The 19,285-nt window shown below is 45.7% G+C and overlaps 1 protein-coding gene across 3 annotated transcripts in view; it reads right to left on the reverse strand.

The window, feature by feature from the left end:
* LOC135316388 (nuclear cap-binding protein subunit 1-like) overlaps positions 1-19,285 on the reverse strand; it is a 57,900-nt gene that overhangs the window by 23,570 nt on the left and 15,045 nt on the right. For all 3 annotated transcript variants that reach the window (XM_064469646.1, XM_064469647.1, XM_064469645.1), the window contains exons 11-14: positions 10,559-10,669; positions 9,189-9,253; positions 8,362-8,424; positions 955-1,029 (exon numbers count right to left, since the gene is read on the reverse strand). In XM_064469646.1, coding sequence (XP_064325716.1) covers positions 955-1,029; positions 8,362-8,424; positions 9,189-9,253; positions 10,559-10,669 — 314 coding nt within the window. The remainder of the gene's footprint in view (positions 1-954; positions 1,030-8,361; positions 8,425-9,188; positions 9,254-10,558; positions 10,670-19,285) is intronic.

Here is a 19,285-nt window from a genome sequence, read left to right on the forward strand (position 1 = left end):
TCAGTTCAATGGTAGTTCCTGACAGGTAGCAAGAGCTAACTTAATCAAAACTTACTAGTAGATGCTTAATACTAGAATTTCATCCTCACACAAGTCTAAGATGCTACAGGGACAACTGGTAAAATACCAGTATTAAAAGTGCAGGGGGGGAGAAAGAGAGAGAGAGGAAAACGAATTAAAAAAAATTTAAACCAAATGGCTTCATTTTACCTTCCATATTTCTTACCTTACAAACACTGAATTCCTCTACTAAATTTGCAGTAAAATCAAAAAGACCCACAGACAAAATGAAATCTTCTTGCAGCACAACAATTTCACACTTCATATATTAAACTCTCGCAAAACAACAGGTAAAACTTTTTCCATGTAAAATACTGAATTACATAGATTCTTTGAAGATTTTGCTCTTGCACTCTCCTATAACCCCCATTTCCACAATCGTTAGCCCAATCTTGACAGCTGTTGTGCTTTTGCAGCTTCTTTTTAAGGTCCATGAGAATCAGAGATGCCCAGAACAATCAAAATATTTATCTTAAACTAGAGATATAATAACCCCCCCATTTCTGTGAATAACCACTGTTTTCCAGCAAATTACCTGAACTTTTGTTTTCCTTCCCTGCCTGCTCTATTATCAACTATTTTCACCTATCCCCAAGCAGAAAAAGTAAAGCCTTCTTAATTTGTACCTAGAAGCATGAACAAGTGGGATGTTGCCTCCACTTGCTCCACCTGTTTGTCCCCCAGTCTGCTAGGAAAAGCAGTGCCCTACAACAGATACACTAGAACAAAACTGAGCAGACAACAGAACAGACTTTAGCTAAAAAAGCTAACTGAGAAAATATGTATGCTTAAGACAAGAGCCACATTAAAAGGAATGCATCATTCCCTGGAAGTAATGGCCAAACTTCAATTTAACGTAACTACAAAAGCAAGATGTTCAGAAGTCTTACTTACCTCATGCATTTTTCCAAAACCTCTCTCACAAATTTGGATTTGGGCTTCTCAAGGTCCTGAGTAAGACAGTCTGACCTATCAAAAAAAAAACCACAAAAACCAAACCAAAGAAAAAAAGAAAACCAACCCCAAAAAACCCCACACGATAATTTCTAACAAATATATTTGTGTTCTAATCTGTTTTGGTCCGATGCAACAGGTACGGAACATTCACTGGATAATCACAATTCATAAAATCATTCAGGTTGGAAAGAATCTCAGGAGGCTACCTACTCCAACTTCCTGCTCAAAGCATGGTCAACAATTAATTCAAACCAGGTCACTCAGGGTTTTGTCCAATCAGTTCTGAAAACCTCCAAGGATGGAGATGCTACAACCTCTCTGGGCCCCATCTCTAGTGCTTATCCTCACAATGAAATATTTTGCTTTATATCCAGACGGAACTTCCCCTGTTTGAATTTACGGCCACTGTGTCTCATCCTCCTGTCACGCACCTCAATAAGGAGACTGGCCCTGTCCTCTCAGTAACCTCCTCGTAGGTATTAGAAGGGTGCTATTAGATCCCCCTGAAGCCTTCTCTTCTCCAGGCTGAACAAGCACAGTTGCCTCAGCCTCTCCTCATAAAGCATGTGCTGCAGCCCCCTGACCAGCTTGGTGGCCCTCTGATTAACTCCCATACCAGCTTCTCAGTGTCCATCTTGTACTGGGGGGGCCAAAACTGGACACAGTACAGATCTAACAAGTGCCAAGTAAGGGGGAATAATCACTTCCCTCAATCTACTGGATGTATTCCTGTTGACATTGCCCAGGATACTGTTTGGCCTTTGTCACTGCCAAGGCACACTACTGGCTTGTGTTTAACCTATTGACCAGCAGGATCCCCAAGTCCTTTTCAGCAGAGCTGCTCCCCAGCCAGTCAGTCTCCCACCTGCATCATTGCAGGGGGTTAGTACATTCCAAGTACAGGACTCTGCACTTGTCCTTGTAGAACTTTGGGAAGTTCCTCTTGGGCCATTTCTTCAGCCTGAATAGGTCCCTCTAAATGACAGCCCTGTCCTCAAGCATATCAACTGCACCCCCAAATGTAATGTTGTCTGCAAGCTTGATGAGGGTGCATTCTGTCTCCTCCAGGTCATTGATAAAGATCTTAAACAAGACAGGTCCCAGGACTGACCGCTGTATTACTCCATTTGTAACCGGACTCCAGGTAGAGTACAAACCATTAACCACTACCCTCTGAGCCTGACAAGCCAGACAGGTTTTTATCCATCTAGACCATAACAATCCAAACTGGACTGAAGGATTCTGTAGGAGACCACGTAAAAACCTGTTCTAAAGTCAAAGTGGATGACATTTACTGCTCTCCCCTCATCCACAAATGTAGTCCTTTCATTATACAAGGCAATGAGGTTGGTCAGGCATGATTTACCCTTGGTAAACCCATACTGACTGTTCCCAGTCACCTTCTCATCCCTTGTGCTCAAAGATGCATTCCAAGAGGACTCGGTCCATAGTTTTCCCAGGGGCCAAAGTGAGACTGACAGGCTTATAGTTCCACAGATTGTTCTGTTGGTCTCTTTTGAAAATGGGTGCAACATTTACCTTTCTCCAATTACCAGGGACCTCTCCTGATCTACACAACCTTTCAAAGACAATAGAGAGCAGTTCACAATGAAATCAGCCAGGTCTCCCAGAGCCCTCAGGTGCATCCCATCTGGTCCCATGAATTTGTATGGGTTGAGATTTCTCGAGAGATTCCCAACTTGATCCTCTTCCACTACTGGTAATTCTTCTCCATGAACATTATCTCTAAGCACAGAGGCTCGGGAGACCATGTTTGTGAAGAATCATAGAATCATTAAGGTTGGAAAAGACCTCTAGGATCATCAAGTCCAACCGTCAACCCAACAATACCATGTCGCCTAAAACATGCCCTCAAGTGCCACATCTACACATCTTTTAAATACCTCCAGGGATGGTGACTCCCCCACCTCTTTGGGCAGCCTGTTCCAATGCCTGACCACTCTTTCAGTAAAGAAATTTTTCCTAATATCCAATCTAAACCTCACCTGACGCAGCTCAAAGCTGTTTCCTCTCACTCTATTGCTAGTAACTTGGGAGAAGAAACCAACACCCGTCTCGCTACAACCTCCTTTCAGGTAGTTGTAGAGAGCGATAAGGTCTCCCCTCAGCCTCCTCTTCTCCAGGCTAAACAACCTCAGTTCCCTCAGCCGCTTGTCATAAGACCTGCTCTCCAGACCCTTCACCAGCTTCGTTGCCCTTCTCTGGACACGCTCCCTCTTGTAGTGAGGGGCCCAAAACTGAACACAATATTCAAGGCATGGCCTCACCAGTGCCGAGCACAGGGGAACTATCACTTCCCTACTCCTGCTGGCCACACTATTCCTGATACAAGCCAGGGTGCTGTTGGCCTTCTTGGCTACCTGGCCACACTGTTGGCTCATGTTCAGCCGGCTGTCGACCAACACCCCCAGGTCCTTCTCTGCCGGGCAGCTTTTCAGCCACTCTTCCCCAAGCCTGTAGCGTTACATGGGGTTGTTGTGACCAAAGTGCAGGACCTGGCACTTGGCCTTGTTAAACCTCATACAATTGGCCTCGGCCCATCAATCCAGCCTGTCCAGGTCCCTCTGCAGAGCCTTCCTACCCTCAAGCACATCAACACTCCCACCCAACTTGGTGTCATCTGTAAACTTACTGAGGGTGCACTCGATCACCTTGTCCTGATCATTGATAAAGATATTAAACAAGACTGGCCCCAATACTGAGCCCTGGAGAACACCGCTCATGACCGGCCGCCAAGTGGATTTAGTTCCATTCACCACAACTCTCTGGGCTTGGCCATCCAGCCAGTTTTTTTTACCCAGTGAAGAGTACATCTGTCGAAGCCATGAGCCACCAGCTTCTCTAGGAGGATGCTGTGGGAGACAGTGCCAAAGGCTTTACTAAAGTCCAGGTAGACAACGTCCACAGCCTTTCCCTCATCCAATAGGTGGGTCACCCTGTCATAGAAGGAGATCATGTTGGTCAGGCAGGACCTGCCTTTCATGAACCCATGCTGATCCCCTGGTTGTCCTGCACTTGCCTGGTGAGCTCACTCAAGACGTATCGCTCCATAACCTTCTGTGGTACCGAGGTCAGGCTGACAGGCCTGTAGGTCCCCGGATCCTCCTTCTTGCCCTTCTTGTAGATGGGCATCAAGATTGAGGCAAAAAAGGCATTGAATACCTTAGCTACCTCTGCTGTCACTAAATCACCTGCCCCATTCATTTACTGATAATGTAGCAGCAGAAGCTCTCATTGCCCTTTATGTCCTTTGCAAATTTCAATTCAAGTTGAGCTTTAGCTTTCCTAATACCATCCCTGCATGCCCAGGCAATGTTTCTAAATTCCTCCTTTGTAGGCTGTCCTTGCTTCCACCTCCTGTGCACATCCTTTTGGATTGGACCTCAGTTATGATCTCCCTGATTAGCCAAGCTGGCTAATCAGGGACCATTCACGTACTTGGAGGAGGGTGTCCTTAAAGACCTGGCAGCTCTTTGGAGTTCCTTTGCCCTTCAGAGCTGTCTCCCATGGGATCCTCCCTACCAGTCAGTCCCCTGAATAAGACCACATCTGCTCTCCTGAAGTCTAGGGTCTGTACTCTGCTACTCTCCTTCCTCACTCCCCTCAGGATCTTGAGCTCCACTATTTCATGGTTGCTACAGCTAAGGCTGCCATTGATTGTCACATCCTCAACCAGTTTTTTCTTGTTAGTGAATAGCAGATTCAGCTGTGTGTCACTCCTACTTGGCCCATCCAGTACCCATGTCGAAGTTATTCCTGATACCCTCCAGAAATCTCCTTGACTACTTGCATCCCTCTGTGTTGCCCTTCCAGCAGATGTCAGGGAGGTTTAAGTCCTCTATAAGGAACAGGGTCTGTGATCCATAGAATTACTCCAGCTGTTTAAAGATGACTGACTGCTTTCTAATCCTGATCAAGTACTTTGTAACTCCCACCATGGTGTCACCCTCACTGGCCTCTCCTCCCATCTTGACCAACAAGCTCTCAATCAGCCTATTGCCCATTCCATAGAAGAGGTCCACGTATTCAATCTGGTCCTTCACATAGAGGGCAACTCCCCTCCTCTTCTTCCCTGCCTGTCATTTCTGAAGAGTCTGAATCCATCCATTACAGAACTGTGGTTATAATGAGCTCTCCCACCACAACTCAGCTACTATCACAGCTCTTCATCTGCACACAGAACTCTAGCACTCTGTTTCCCAGGCTGTGTGCATTTGTGCACGGGCACTTGAAGGGGGCCCTGTTGTCCTGCTTTATCCTTCCAAGTGATTTCTCGTTCTCATCACCCCACCCCATGTACTTTCCACCCTATTTTCCATTCACTCATGTCACTTCATGGTATGAACTCCATCACCCAACATACCTAGTTGAAAGCCATTCTCACCAGGTTGGCAAGCCTGTTGGCAAATATGCTCTTACCTCACCTTGTTAGATGGATCTTGGCTCTCCCTAGCAATCCTCATTCTTCAGAGGGACCCACAGTCATAAAAGCCAAAGTGCTGCCTGCAACACCAGCCATGCAGCCAGCTGTTAACTCACAGAATGCATCCACTCCTCATGTAGGTTTGAGAATACCACTTATGTCCTTCACCTTTCTCCTCAGAACTCTGTAGTTATTCTTGATATATTCCAGGTCTCCCCTGGCAATGTTATTGGTGCCCACATGGATGATCAGCAAGAGGTAATAGTTCAAGGGCCAGACAAGTCTTAACAGTCTCTCCACAACTGTCCTGGATATGGGCCCTTAGCAAGAAACAAACCTTCCATGACAGCATGTCTGGTCAGCAGATGGGTACCTCCATCCCCTGCAGAAAGGGATCTCCAACCATTATCATCCACTGCTTCCTCCTGGCACTAATGCACAATTCATGCCCAGCTGGCTCTGAAGCCTCCCTTACAGAGCCTGTTCCCCTGCATTAACTATTACAGGACCGTACCGATCCTATAAGTTCAGATCTAAGGGCAGAGAAGGAGCCTTTCTCCTGCTCCAGAAGTTACAAGTCTCTGGCCTCCCCCATCTTGGTTATCTCCATCCACCACTGGTTTAAGTGTAGCTTCTTGCTGTCCCTTCTTCCTTGCACTATGTGGCTCAGGCCCTGGTCTTTGCAAGGTCTCTGTGCAGACCCTGTTGATTCATTTACCTTTCCTAATGCTACAACAGCCTGCTCACCTCCTTACACAGCTCCTTTACCTGGCAACTCTGCTCTTTGACCAGAGCACACCTACCACAAGCAAAACTACGACTACCTCCTGCTTCAGGCAATTCCTGCAGCCCCAGACATCAGCAGTAACATTCCTCCTCTAAAGCTGAAACAAGGTTTTTAATTTACCAGGGGTGTTGTTTCCGACTAGTGCTGGGGACAGAGCCCTGTGGCACATCACCACCATTGCTTTACGGCCCTACACTGTCTGGAGCTCCCTGGTGTGCTGACTGCCCTGCTAACTGCTTGTTTTCTGTACTCTGGGAGCTGCATTTCTGCTTACCAGCTAAACAGGCATCATCCACAGCAGCTGAAGAGCAGATTATTCCCTAGTCAGCAGACTGTTTTAGACTTTCATGTTTTACAGTGTACACAATTTGAAGATAAGGAGCCAGTCTATCACTATTTCCTTATTGGCCATTAGCAATCTTAGGAATCCCATCTTCATAAAGTAACTTTTTGAATGGCTTCTCCAAAAAATTAAAGCAGTGTTTGCTCTGCTGGTTAACCACTTTCCCGAGGAAACAAAGCTTGTGTCATTTCACTATGTTCATCCCTCCAAACAATTTCTGGGTTCTTAGCTTATATTAAATACATTTCAGAGAAAGAGAAGTCTCAAAGAGTTATATTCTTAAAAAAGTTTTGTGAAAACTTGCAGTTTGGCAGAGGTATCTCCACATCAATGTTCCCAACAAGGGGAATGCAGGCAATGAAAAAACAGCTATTTGGAGGCTCCCACTTGGTCAGTCAACACAAACAAACTTGATAAGCAGCAAACACACAACTCCCAATTGACACAACACAGGGGCCATAAGCGAATCTGAAGTAATGCATCACATACAGGGCTGCACCCCTCTTCCCAGAGGCACCTAGGCACATTGGCTATGGGATGCAGGTATGGCAGCAGGCTGCAGAAGTTAGACTGTAGGGAAGACTAAGCCCCCAAGTAATCTTTCTTTATATGTGGGAGCAGGACAGGATGGGAGTAAGCAGAAGGCACAGTACCTGGAATACAAGGCTTTGGGAGAGCTATGGTTAGGCACTGATGGGGTGCAGGGAGCTCCTGCTAGAAGCCAAAAGATCAAGATTCAGGGGGAGGGGGGTGCGTGTGTCATGTTAGGATGGCACTCAGAGAGTGAGGTTACACATATGAATGCAGGGAGCCAAAGGGAAGGAGAGTCACGGCAAATTACTGAGAAGTAGGAAAACTCTTCTGAAAAGCTTGCAAACAACTGACTGAGGTGATAAAGACAAAAATCTACAAGCAAATTGGGTTTCCACTGTTTACAGAACACAGTACTGCTTGGATATTCATTACAAAAAACTGGGATTGTTTTTATAGTGACTAAAGGTTATCAACCTTGTCTACCAAGGTGTCATGGTTTTAGCTGGGATAAAGTTAATTTTCTTCACTGTAGCTGGTATAGTGCTATATTTTGGATTTAGTATGAGAATAATGATGATAACACACAGATGTTTTAGTTGTTGCTAAGTAGTGCTTACACTAGTCAAGGACTTTTCTAGCTTCCCATGCTCTGCCGGGTGCACAAGAAGCCGAGAGGGGAGGGGACACAGCCAAGAGAGTGGATTCAAACTGGCCAAAGGGATATTCCATATCATATGATGTCATGCCCAGTATATTAACTGGGGGGAGTTGGCCAGGGGGAAGCAGCAATCGCATCTTGGGGACTGGCGGTGTCGGTCGGCAGGTGGTGAGCGGTTGCATCACTTGTTGTTTAGTTGGTTTCCCACCCTCCCTGAGGTTTCACCTCTCTCTCTCGTTATTTTCATTTTCATTATATTATTATTGTTGTTGCTATTATTACTATTACTATATTATTATTTCAATTATTAAACTGTTCTTATCTCAACCCACGAGTTTTCTTACTTTTGCTCTTCTGATTCTCTCCCCCATCCCACAGGGGTGGGGGGAGTAAGCAAGTGGCTATGTGGTGCTCAGTTGCTAACTGGGGCTAAACCACAACACAAGAAATGGTAGTAAACAGGTAGGGGAAGAAGGGTCAAAATTGTTAGTGGAAAGCAGTTAACAGAACCACTATGTTGTGACATTTGCTGGATAAGTTTGAAGGTTTAACTTCTGATGGGAGACAGACTGACTTACCAATCTTCCCAGCTCCAACGGAACTGAAAGTTACTCAGATGGTGGGAAAACCAGTTAATAAACCTTTTTCAAAAAGAAGCAAACTCTATTAAATATCAGAACTGCAAAGAAAAACAAAAAAAAAAATCCCCACAAACCCCCTAATTGACAAGCAGAATATATCTATAACAAAATCTCAAAGATAAGCCCAAACTCTCCAATCTGTAGTCATTAATGCCTTAAATAGACATCAATGTTGACTCATACAAAAAAAGGCAAACTGAATTGAGAGTCAAAAGCCAACCTTTATGGACGAATGTGCAGTCTCTCTTGTTCTGGTGCATATATAGGACTAATGACTTATTAAAATAAGCAGTGAAAAAAAACTTAGTGCAAGTCTACAGATTTTCACATTCTTGCACAGTAATTTTAGTTCTACATAATGCAGACCACTCAATCTGCAGAAACACCATTGTTCTTTTCCAGCTAGCCAACCTTCTCATAAACCCACTTCCAACCTTTTCCTTCCTCAGGCCAATAGGGAGGTGAAAGTATTGCATAACAGAAGAGGGTATAGATGTGGAAGAGTTGTCATAGTTTTCATAGCTGCACTGTATAGCTAATCAGACTAGTGACTTGAAGGAGAATTTCTGGGGGAAGAGAGGCAAGGGGTCAGTCCGTCCCTTACCTTCTCTTCAGATGGCTCAAGTCTAGAGCCCCAAAAACATTTTGTACAGAACCAAACTGTTTATCGAGGATTTCAGATGATCCGTTTCAAAAATGCATCAATATCCAATGCACAAGAAAAATGAGAAATATTTTCTGTTGTCCCCGAAATACATACTTACCTGTCCATACATGTAGTATTCATTGTATCCAAGCGCATGTAAAGCATTTCTGTGGCTTGTGCAAGCTGCAAGTTTCTTATTAAAGTTAACAGAGAAGCATCTGAAATCGTATGTTACTCTCTCCATTTTTCAGAGGTGATTGCATCAACTCTCTACTAACAGCTCCCTGCCTCTATGTCATGACTTACCCCATTTTGAAAAGGCCACGGGAATAAATAAATAATGAAGCATGCAGTTTTCTCCAATAAGTAACATATATTCTCTAATCCAAGTCTGGTTTTCTTCCATTAATTATAGCGAGACCATTAGCTGCCTTTACTGGAAGACAGAATCCCCACCATGAGACAACAAAATCTGCATACTAATGATATGAATAGACATCAATCTTGCCATGGACCACATTTTTATGATCTCACAGTTTTAGCTTCACATGCTCCTGTTGCTGCCTAATCAACAGACCATCTTTGCTCATCATTGACAGCTCAAGAAAGTACATCCACACTGGCCTGACCCAAAGACCATGGCCAACCAACCCTGATTCTTTGTTGCTGTATCCCTATTGATACTTACTGCAATCAGGTCCCCACAATTTTAGGGATAGTTTCAGTGATTACTATGTGGTTACAATCACTGGGTGATTTCAAGCAGTAGAATAAAAGATTGGGAATGAAATTACCAGTAGGTATGTCTGTTAGTCCCCTCTTCTCAGTGACTGTAGTTCATTAGCCACAATCTAAAACTACAATGAAAAGGGGCCAATGCAACGCCTGGAATTAGCTAGGAGCTGATTCCTCACCTTCCTTCCTCACCATTAGCTACTCTCTGACCTGAGAGATTATTATTGACTTTATGAATACTCCTAGTCCATTTCAGTGCAAACTCAAACAGGTTAATTTATCTACTACACTTTGCAGTGAAATGGACTGAGCACCCATACCGCCATTACAACAAAAGATTTAAGAATATTAATAATTTCCTTTCCTTTTCCAGGTTTTAATATGACTACAACCATGCCACAAGATGCCCTAATGTAAAACCAGGGCTCAGAATCATGCAAGTTATTTATCCTATCCCTTGGCTACAAGTGGGCTCCTCAAAAAGATCAGATGAAGAACTGGAACAAGGTGTCTCAGTTTTCCTGGTCTGCAAGCTAAAGAACAGGCTTAGATGTGAATGCAGGCTTTACTTATGACTGTTGAGCTGTGATATTCCTTCATGTGAGGAGTGTTATTGGCAACGTTTCATACAGCTAAATATGGAAAGAAGGAAAATTTATTACTGCTGACATTTATTGCTATTCCATCTTGTACAGAACAAAAGAAAAAAATACTCCATTTTAAAAAGGCTCTTTAGCAGCATGAAAAGGATACAACTTGTGGTAAAGAGCCAGGCTGGAGTTTACACAGTTCAATGAGGAGTGCTGTGTACATAACCTCAATGTGTGGTGGAGATGGAAGCTGAAACAATTCTGCAAATATTACCTATGTGGGAGGAAAGCACAGAATCAGAGCACAGTCAGACTCAGCCTGCACAGTCCTGAACTTGAGAACAGCAATGCACACATTCAGCAATTAAATAACAAAACAAGGCCCATTTTATTCTGTCAAACTCATGTTCTGGGAAAAAGAGGAGCTTCAAAAGATAGTGCAAACTCTTCACCGTACTAATATAAGCCTCCTTAATTACCACTATCATTTTAGATTAATGCCATGCATAAGACTAGCATTATGCAACAATTCTGTTATGTCTAGTAAATACAAACAAACAGTGTAGAAGTGTGCACTGAGTTATAGCATGAGCTAACATAACATTATAGCAGAATCTGAGGCAGGAAGGAAGTGAGCAAGCTAGCTGAATTAATCTGCTCCTGACCTAGGAAAGTATTAAAAGAAAGATAAGCATTTAACATGAAAAAAACAGTTGCATGAAAGTGACGTATGTACCCTTCTTATAGCACTGTGTTTACTTTACTCCCACCTAAAAAGTTATACAAGGGTATTTGCATGTCTGTTAGGCAAAAAACCTGCTCTTATCCTCAGGATACAAAACAGGGGGAAAAAAGATAAGAACTGATCTACTTGAGGCATTATATAGGACCATGTTTTTGAAATTCATCAAGTGTTCATTATCAAATGTTCAGATACAAGTTTCAAACTGCCATATCATACTGTGGGGGGGTGGGGGGAGAAATCACCTGGCTACCTGGAAAATCAGGGCACTGATAACATACACAGACTCTGTAAAGCTTAAGTTCTAAGTTAAGTTCTAAGTTCTTATGTTGTTTTGACACTTTGGTTTCACAGACACAAATAATACCAACACATACATCTATGTGGAGCTATTAAGAAAAAGGGGCCACACTCCAGAACGTTTTGCACAGACTACAGAATAGTATGGAGAATTCTGGGCTTGTGTCATGGTTCTAGCTGGGATAGAGTTAATTTTCTTCACTGTAGCTGGCATAGTGCTGTGCTTTGGACTTAGTATGAAAATAATGTTGATGACACACGGCTGTTTTGCTTGTTGCTGGGTAGTGCTTGTACTAGTCAAGGACTTTTCTAGCTTCCCCATGCTCTGCTGGGTGCCCAAGAAGCCGGGAGGGGAGGGGGCACAGCTAAGAGAGCGGATTCAAACCGGCCAAAGGGATATTCCCTATCATGTAACGTCATGCCCAGTACGTTAAATGGGAGGAGCTGGCCGGGAGAGGGAGGCAGCAATCGCAGCTCAGGGACCGGCAGCGTCGGTCGGCGGGTGGCGAGCAGTTGTATCGCTTGTGGGTTTTGGGTTTTTTCCCCTTTTTCCCTTTTCCTTTTTATTATATTATCATTATTGTTGTTATTATCATAATCATTATTATCATTATTATTTTATTCTACTTATTGAACTGTTCTTAGCTCAACCCACAAGTTTTTTTCCTTTTGCTTTTGCTCTTCCGATTCTCTCCCCCATCCCACAGGGGTGGGGGGAGTGAGCGAGCGGCTGCGTGGTGTTTAGTTGCTGACTGGGGCTGAACCACGACAGTCCTTTTTGGTGCCCAATGTGGGGCAGGAAGGGTTTGAGACAATAACAGTTGCTGGTCACAGCATTGATTCATCTGTTCTCAATATTAGTTTGTCCAGTCTATACCATGCTGATTGTAAAGTACACATAAAAAATTGCTGTTGTTTTTTGTAGCTTGCTGTACTCTGCAGTGATTAGAGATGTTTTGCCTAGGAGATTTGTTATTAAAACACTGGCCTTGAGCCAGTGAACCCCACACACGATTAATTCAGTCACCACTCAAAGTGGGTTTATTTGAAAAGGGATAGATTGCTTTCAGTTTATATTTACTACTGCCTTGCAAATAAAGTGTTTTAGCATTTAGTAAATATCATTTATGCAAAATTATATCTATTGTTCTATGTCCATCGGCAAAGCAAGGGAAATCTCTTAGGGATGTTTATTACATCATAGATGAAGGCAATGTATTATCAACCTGACAGGCCTTACAAGGAAATAACAATAAGCAAATGGAATGCAAGGCTACATAATTCACACTGAAGTTTAAAACACTGCAGTTCTGTTGAAAACATTTCTAAACAAGAAATAAAGTTAGTATTCCAAAATAAATTCAAATACTTGGGAGAGAAACCAAGGAACTTAGCAGTTATGCTTAAACGGTTTGTATATCAGCTTTCCATTTCTTCTCAGTAAAGAGATGGGTAAGGAAGGACAAGCAGGAAGGTTGCCATCTGTGTAAGAAAAAAAGATTGATTGCACAGAGCTGTCTTTGAAAGACAGCAGTGCACAGGTTGAGAGCTTATGGGTGAAAATTAGAGGCCAAGCCAACAAAGGAAACCTCAGGGATGGTGTCTACTATAGGCCACCGGATCAAGGGGAGGATGTTGACGAAGCGTTCTTACTTCAGCTACCAGAAGCATCACACTCGCAGGTGAAGAGTAAAGTCAAGACCTTGAATTTTAGGAGAGTGAGATTTCAGGTGTTTAAAGAGCAAGTGGATGGGACCTCCTGGGAAACTGCCCTCAGGGATAAAGGAGCAGAAGGGGGCTGGCAGGTATTCCCCTGGAGAGACTGTGGCTCATAGATAAGGCTCCACTAGGAGCAGGGACACCCCTAAGGGACTGCAGTCTGTGGATAAATCCAAGCTGGAGCAGGGGCGAGGGGAGTTGTTCATTGCAATGTTAAAACCTATAACCTGGCCCAAAGGGGCCAGAGGTGGAGATTCTAATGGTTCTACCTTTAAACTGTTGTAACCTGTGATTTGAGTTGCATGTTATAGGAATTGCTATAGCACTAACCACCTCAACCAATGGAGGATGAGCCTTACAAGAAGCAGTACAAATGCAGCAGTGACCCAACCTGAGCTGGCTTTGGTGCCCAGTAACTCCATGCAACACACCATCTCTCCTGTCCTGAGTGACCACCATAAGAGATGGAACCCAAAGTCATACACTGAATTAACTCAGTGGACATTTTGTGGACATTTTATGAACATTTTAGAGGGATGGTCCATAGACTAAGGTAACGATATCTGTGTATTTTATCAAAGGATGGGAAGGGGGTGGTGGTTGTATTGGATAGTGTGGGACCTGAGCATGACATAAATGGTATGAACTAAAGGAGTGGAAAATGTGCTGGTTTTGGTTGGGATAGAGTTAATTTTCTTCACTGTAGCTAATATAGGGCTATGTTTTGGATTTGTGCTGAAAACAGTGCTGATAACGCAGAGATGTTTTAGTTGTTGCTAAGTAGTGCTTATACTACTCAAGGACTTTTTCAGCTTCCCATGCTCTGCTGGGTGCATGAGAAGATGGGAGGGGACTCAGCTGGGATAGCAGATGCAAACTGACCAAAGGGATATTCTATACCATATGAAATGATGCTCAGTATATAAAACTGGGGGAAGAAGAAGGAAGGGGGGGGATATTCAGAGACATGGTGTTTTGTCTTCCCAAGTAACCATTATGCTTGATGGAGCCCTCTTTCCCTGGAGATAGCTGAACAACTGCCTGCCGATGGGCAGTAGTGAACGAATTCCTGGTTCTGCTTTCCTTGTGCATGTGGCTTTTGCTTTACCTATTAAACTGTCTTTATCTCAACCCACAAGTTTTCTCACTTTTACCCTTCTGATTCTCTCCCCCATCCCACTGGGGTGGGGGGAGTGAGCAAGCGGCTGTGTGGTGCTTTGTTGCTGACTGGGGCTAAACCACGACATGCAGTCAGTCCTATCTTTTCTTAACTACTTCTATGTGTAATCTCACGTTCTATTCTGTGCATATGTGTGCTGCAAGGACTAAGTGCCAGGTACTAGTGAGGCAGGTGAATTTGGTGCCAGCAACTAGAGTCAGATGAGGATTGTACGTGCCCCTGGCCTGTGGTTGCTGCAAGTGGGAGTCTCAGTACCAGCAACTGGAGTAGGTGAGGATCTCAGCTTCAGCTACTAGGATGGGATCATGGATTGCAGCCTGTGTGCCTGATGCTAGCTGCTGGGGGAAGGAGGGTAGGTGGAGAATTTGTATCTTCCTCAAACCAGGTGTGCATAGGTGCGTATGTGTATAATTCAATAGCAAACTCCAAGCTGGACCTACTGGCGAGCAGGGGACCCATGGAGCAGGTAAGAGAGGCTGGGATTCGGGCAGGGGTATCAGATGGACAGAGGGGTGTAGTAGTCTAGCCGGCAGCTCAGCCCCACACAGCCGCTCGCTCACTGCCCCACCGGTAGATGGGGGGAGAGAATCAGAAGGGTAACGCTCGTGGGTTGGGATAAGAACAGTTTAATAATTAAAATTAGAAGAAACAACAACAGAAATGCAATGTAAAGGAGAACAACGAGAGGCGCAAAGCCCCGGGGGAGGGGAGAGGGGGAACGAACCGCCGAAACAACCCGCACGCGCCGCAGCCGCTCACTGCCCGCCAACCCGACGCCGCGCCGCTCCTGAGCCGCAAACTGCCCCCCTTAATATACTGATCATGGTGTCACGTGGTATGGCACGAACCTGCCATTGGCCAGTCGGGGTCAGCCACCCCCACCATGGCCCCGCCCCTCCCAGTCCCCCACCACGCAGCGGCAGAGCGCAGGAAGCTGGAAAGGCAGCCGCCCCCCACAGTGAGGAGAATTAACCCCTTCACAGCCAAAACCAGCACAGGGGTCATGCAGGTACTCAAGGGATCTGTGAATGTGAGTGTGCTCGTGAATCTAGAGTGTCTGTGTGCCTTCATTAATGACCTTCTGTCTCTGACAGGAAAGAAGAGGAAGGGGTCTTGGCTGTCTGTACTTATCACAGAATCACTACTGGGTCATGTTCAATTTTGTGTCCACCAGGACCCCCAGGGCCTTTTCTGCAAAGCTGCTTTCCAACTGTGTGGCCCCCAGCTTTGGTGCACGGGGTTGTTCCTCTGCAGTGGCAAGGCTTTGCACTTCCTCTTGTTAAACTGCATGAAGTTCCTGTCAGCTCATTTCTCCAGCCTGTTGAGGTCCCTCTGGATAGCAGCACAGACCTCTGGCCTATCAGCCACTGCTCCCAGTTTTGTATCATCAGCAAACATCCTTCTGAGTGTATACTCTGCTTCATCATCCAGATCATTAATGAAGATGTCGAACAGGACTGGACCTAGTAATGACCCCCAGGGTACACTGCTTGTTATTGACCTCCAACTAGACTTTGTGCCACTGATCACAACCCTCTGGGCCCAGCTGTTCAGCCCAGTTTTCAATCCACCCCACTGTCTGCTCATCCAGCCCATACTTCATCAGCTTCTCTATGAGGATCTTATGGGAGACAGTGACAAAATACAATATCTGCTGCTCTCCTGTCATCTACCAGGATTATACCCCCTTAGTGAATCCATGCTGACTACTCCTGATTACTTTCTTGTCCTTCATGTGCCTGGAAGTGGTTCCCAGGATTAGCTGCTCCACCACCTCCTCAGGGATCGAGGTGAAGCTGACCAGCCTGTAATTCCCTGGGTCCTCCTTCTTGCCCTGCCTGAAGACAGGAGTGACATTTGCTTTCCTCTAGTCTTCAGGCACTTCTCCCAATCGCCATGATTGATCAAAGGTTGAGTGTGGCCTTGTAATGACATCTGGTACATGTCAATGTCTGTGAGTGTCTCTGGGATACATGCTGCATTGGTCCTGACTGAGAGACTGTTGCATGTTTAGGAGTTAGTGATTGAAGGGGAAATTCAAATTGTAACTGCTCAGCAGTAGTAATTCGAGACCAAGGAACGATCTTGAGAAATGAGATCAAATTGTGGGAAGCCAGCAGCAGCAGCACCAGCAGTTGTTGCCACATGCCGAGAGGAGCGTGAGGCTTGTAAGGTCTTCTGGGGGTGCTTGATGGGGTTTCTAGGACCCTGGCACCCTTAGGCTGCGTGTGTGGGAGGACCAGGCGGCAGGCGACAGGTCTCGCGAGAGGGGCAGGTGAGATCTGGGTGGTGCCAGTGTTCTTTGCAACTAGTTCAAACCTCAGGGTAGGGAGCTGACATGCAAACAGGGAGCAGAGTCAGTTGGGAGGGGCGTCAACACTTCGTGTGGCAGTTTGTGCGAGAAGGGCGGTGCCCGTTGCCAGGCTGGGGCCTGCTCTGCTCACCACCACGCTTAGGCTACAGCCCTGACAGTCACGCCAGCTAGCTGGTGGCTGTGCAAGCCTACCCAGAAGCTTTGAGGTCTCCAGGGAACCAGAATTGAAAGAATTACATCTTTCAAAAGAATAATTTATAGGTGGGTTTTTTCTTTTTTTTTTTTTTTCCAGAGAATTATAAGGAGACCGTGTCCTCCTGAAAGAAAATGGTTTCCACCTACCACAACTGCAAGGCTGTGGCTGCAACCCACATGGAAGCACTGCAGCCTACCTATGCTGAAATCTCCACCCAAACAGACCTCCCAAGGACTGATAGAGCTGTCCAGACCTCAGGCTTCATGGAGCTCCAGTACCTGGAAGTCCCCCTAGCACCTGAGGGCAGCGGTGGATGTTATAGCTACAGGTGTGTCCTGCTAGAAGAACTCTTCAAACAAGTAGCTACATTACAAGAGAAGCTCAACAGGCATCTGGTAATGTGAGTGAGATAGAGATACATGGTATTGTACGCTGTCCCAGGCTGAGCGACAGCCCTGCCTTAAGGCTGTGCAAGGGGAAGGTAAGCCTGAATTCAACCTCGAGCTGACTGACACAAATAACTCATGAGATGAAGGAAACTGGATGCTTGTCTGTGCTTGGGGTAGAAGGAAGAACCCTTCTCCATCTCCTGAAATGTCCCTACATAACAGACAGGAAGCTCTGGGGTTGGAAACTGAGGAGCAAATGAGTAACGGACAGGATCCAGGACAAGGCAACCATGCCAAGCTGACCCAAGCACCCACCCGCATTAGAACCAGTGCCACCAGAAAAGCACGTATTTACTATCCAGATGATTTGCTGCCTGGGTGTGTAGGGATTAGATCAGGAAAGCTGAGGCACAGCTGGAGCTGAATTTCACAAGGGATGTAAAGAATCATAAGGAGGGCTTCTACAGGTGCATTGGTCAGAAGAGGCGAAAGAAAACGTGTACACACACACAAACACACACGCCCACTCCCATAAATAAGACAGGAGATCTAGCGACAACCGACATGGCGAAGGCTGAGGTAGTCCACAATTTTTTTTTTGCTTCCATTTTCTCTGGCAATCACTGTTCCCACATCTCTCAAGTCCCTGAACCTCAAGGCAGGGACTGGGGGACCAAAGTCCCTCCCATCGTAGGAGACGATACGGTTCAAGGCCACCTGAGGAACCTGAACATACACAAGTCCATGGGACCTGACGAGATGCATCCCAGGGTCCTGAGGGAACTGGCAGACATAGTTGCTAAGCCCCAGTTCATCATATTTGAAAATCCACGGCAGTCAAGCAAAGACCCCAGAGAGAGAAGGGAACATCACACCCATTTTTAAAGAGGCAGACCCTGGGAATGACTGACCAGTCAGCCTCACCTCTGTGCCCAGTATAATCATGGAGCAGATTCTCCTGGAAGCTATGTCGAAGTATAGGGAAGACAGCGAGGGGATTGCAGAAAGCCAACATGGCTTCACCAAGGGCAAATCGCGCCTGGCTACTCTAGTGGCCTTCTGCGATGGAGTGACTGCATCAGTGGACAAGGGAAGAGCAACTGATGCCCTCTACCTGGACTTCTGTAAGGCCTTTGACATGGTCCCCCACAACAGTCTTGCCTCTAAATTGGAGAGAGATGGATTTGATGGCAGGACTGTTTGGTGGATAAGGAATTGGTCAGATGGCTGCATCCAAAGAGTTACAGTCAATGGCTCAATGTCCAAATGGAAAGCAGTAATGAGTGGTGTCTCACAAGGGTCCGTACCGGGACTGATGCTGTTTAATATCTTCACTAATGACATAGCTAGTGGGATTGAGTTGCGGATGCCACCAAGCTGAGTGGTGCAGTTGATACTCCAGAGGGAAGGGATGCCATCCAGAGGGACCTTGGCAGGCTGGAGAAGTGGGCCCGTGTGATCCTCATGCAGTTCCACAAGGCCGAGGGCAAGGTCCTGCACCTGGGTCGGGGCAGTCCCCAATATCAGTACAGACTGGGTGACAAGTAGATTGAGAGCAGTCCTGCAGAGAAGGACTTGGGGATAGTGGTGGACAAAAAATTGGACGTGAGCCGGCAGCGTGTGCTTGCAGCCCAGAAAGCCAATTGAATTCTGGGCCACGTAAAAAGAAGCGTGGCCAGCAGGTTGAGGGGGGTGATTCTCCCCCTCTACTCTTGTGAGACCCCACCTGGATTACTGCATCCAGTTCTGGGGTCCCCAGTACAAGAAAGACATGGACCTGTTAGAGTGGGTCCAGAAGAGGGCCATGAAAATGGTCAGAGGGCTGGAACACCTCTCCTATGACGAAAGGCTAAGGAGAAGAGAAGGCTCCAGGGAGACCTTATTGCAGCCTTTCAATACATAAAGGGGGCTTATAAGAAAGATGGAGAGAGACTTTTTACCAAGGCCTACAGTGACAGGACAAGGGGTAACGGTTTTAAACTGAAAGAGGGTAGGTTTAGATTAGATATTAGTAAGAAATTCTTTACGACGAGGGTGGTGAGACACTGGA

The sequence above is a fragment of the Phalacrocorax carbo genome, chromosome 19, assembly GCF_963921805.1.
Source record: "Phalacrocorax carbo chromosome 19, bPhaCar2.1, whole genome shotgun sequence".
NCBI classification, from domain to species: Eukaryota; Metazoa; Chordata; class Aves; order Suliformes; family Phalacrocoracidae; genus Phalacrocorax; species Phalacrocorax carbo.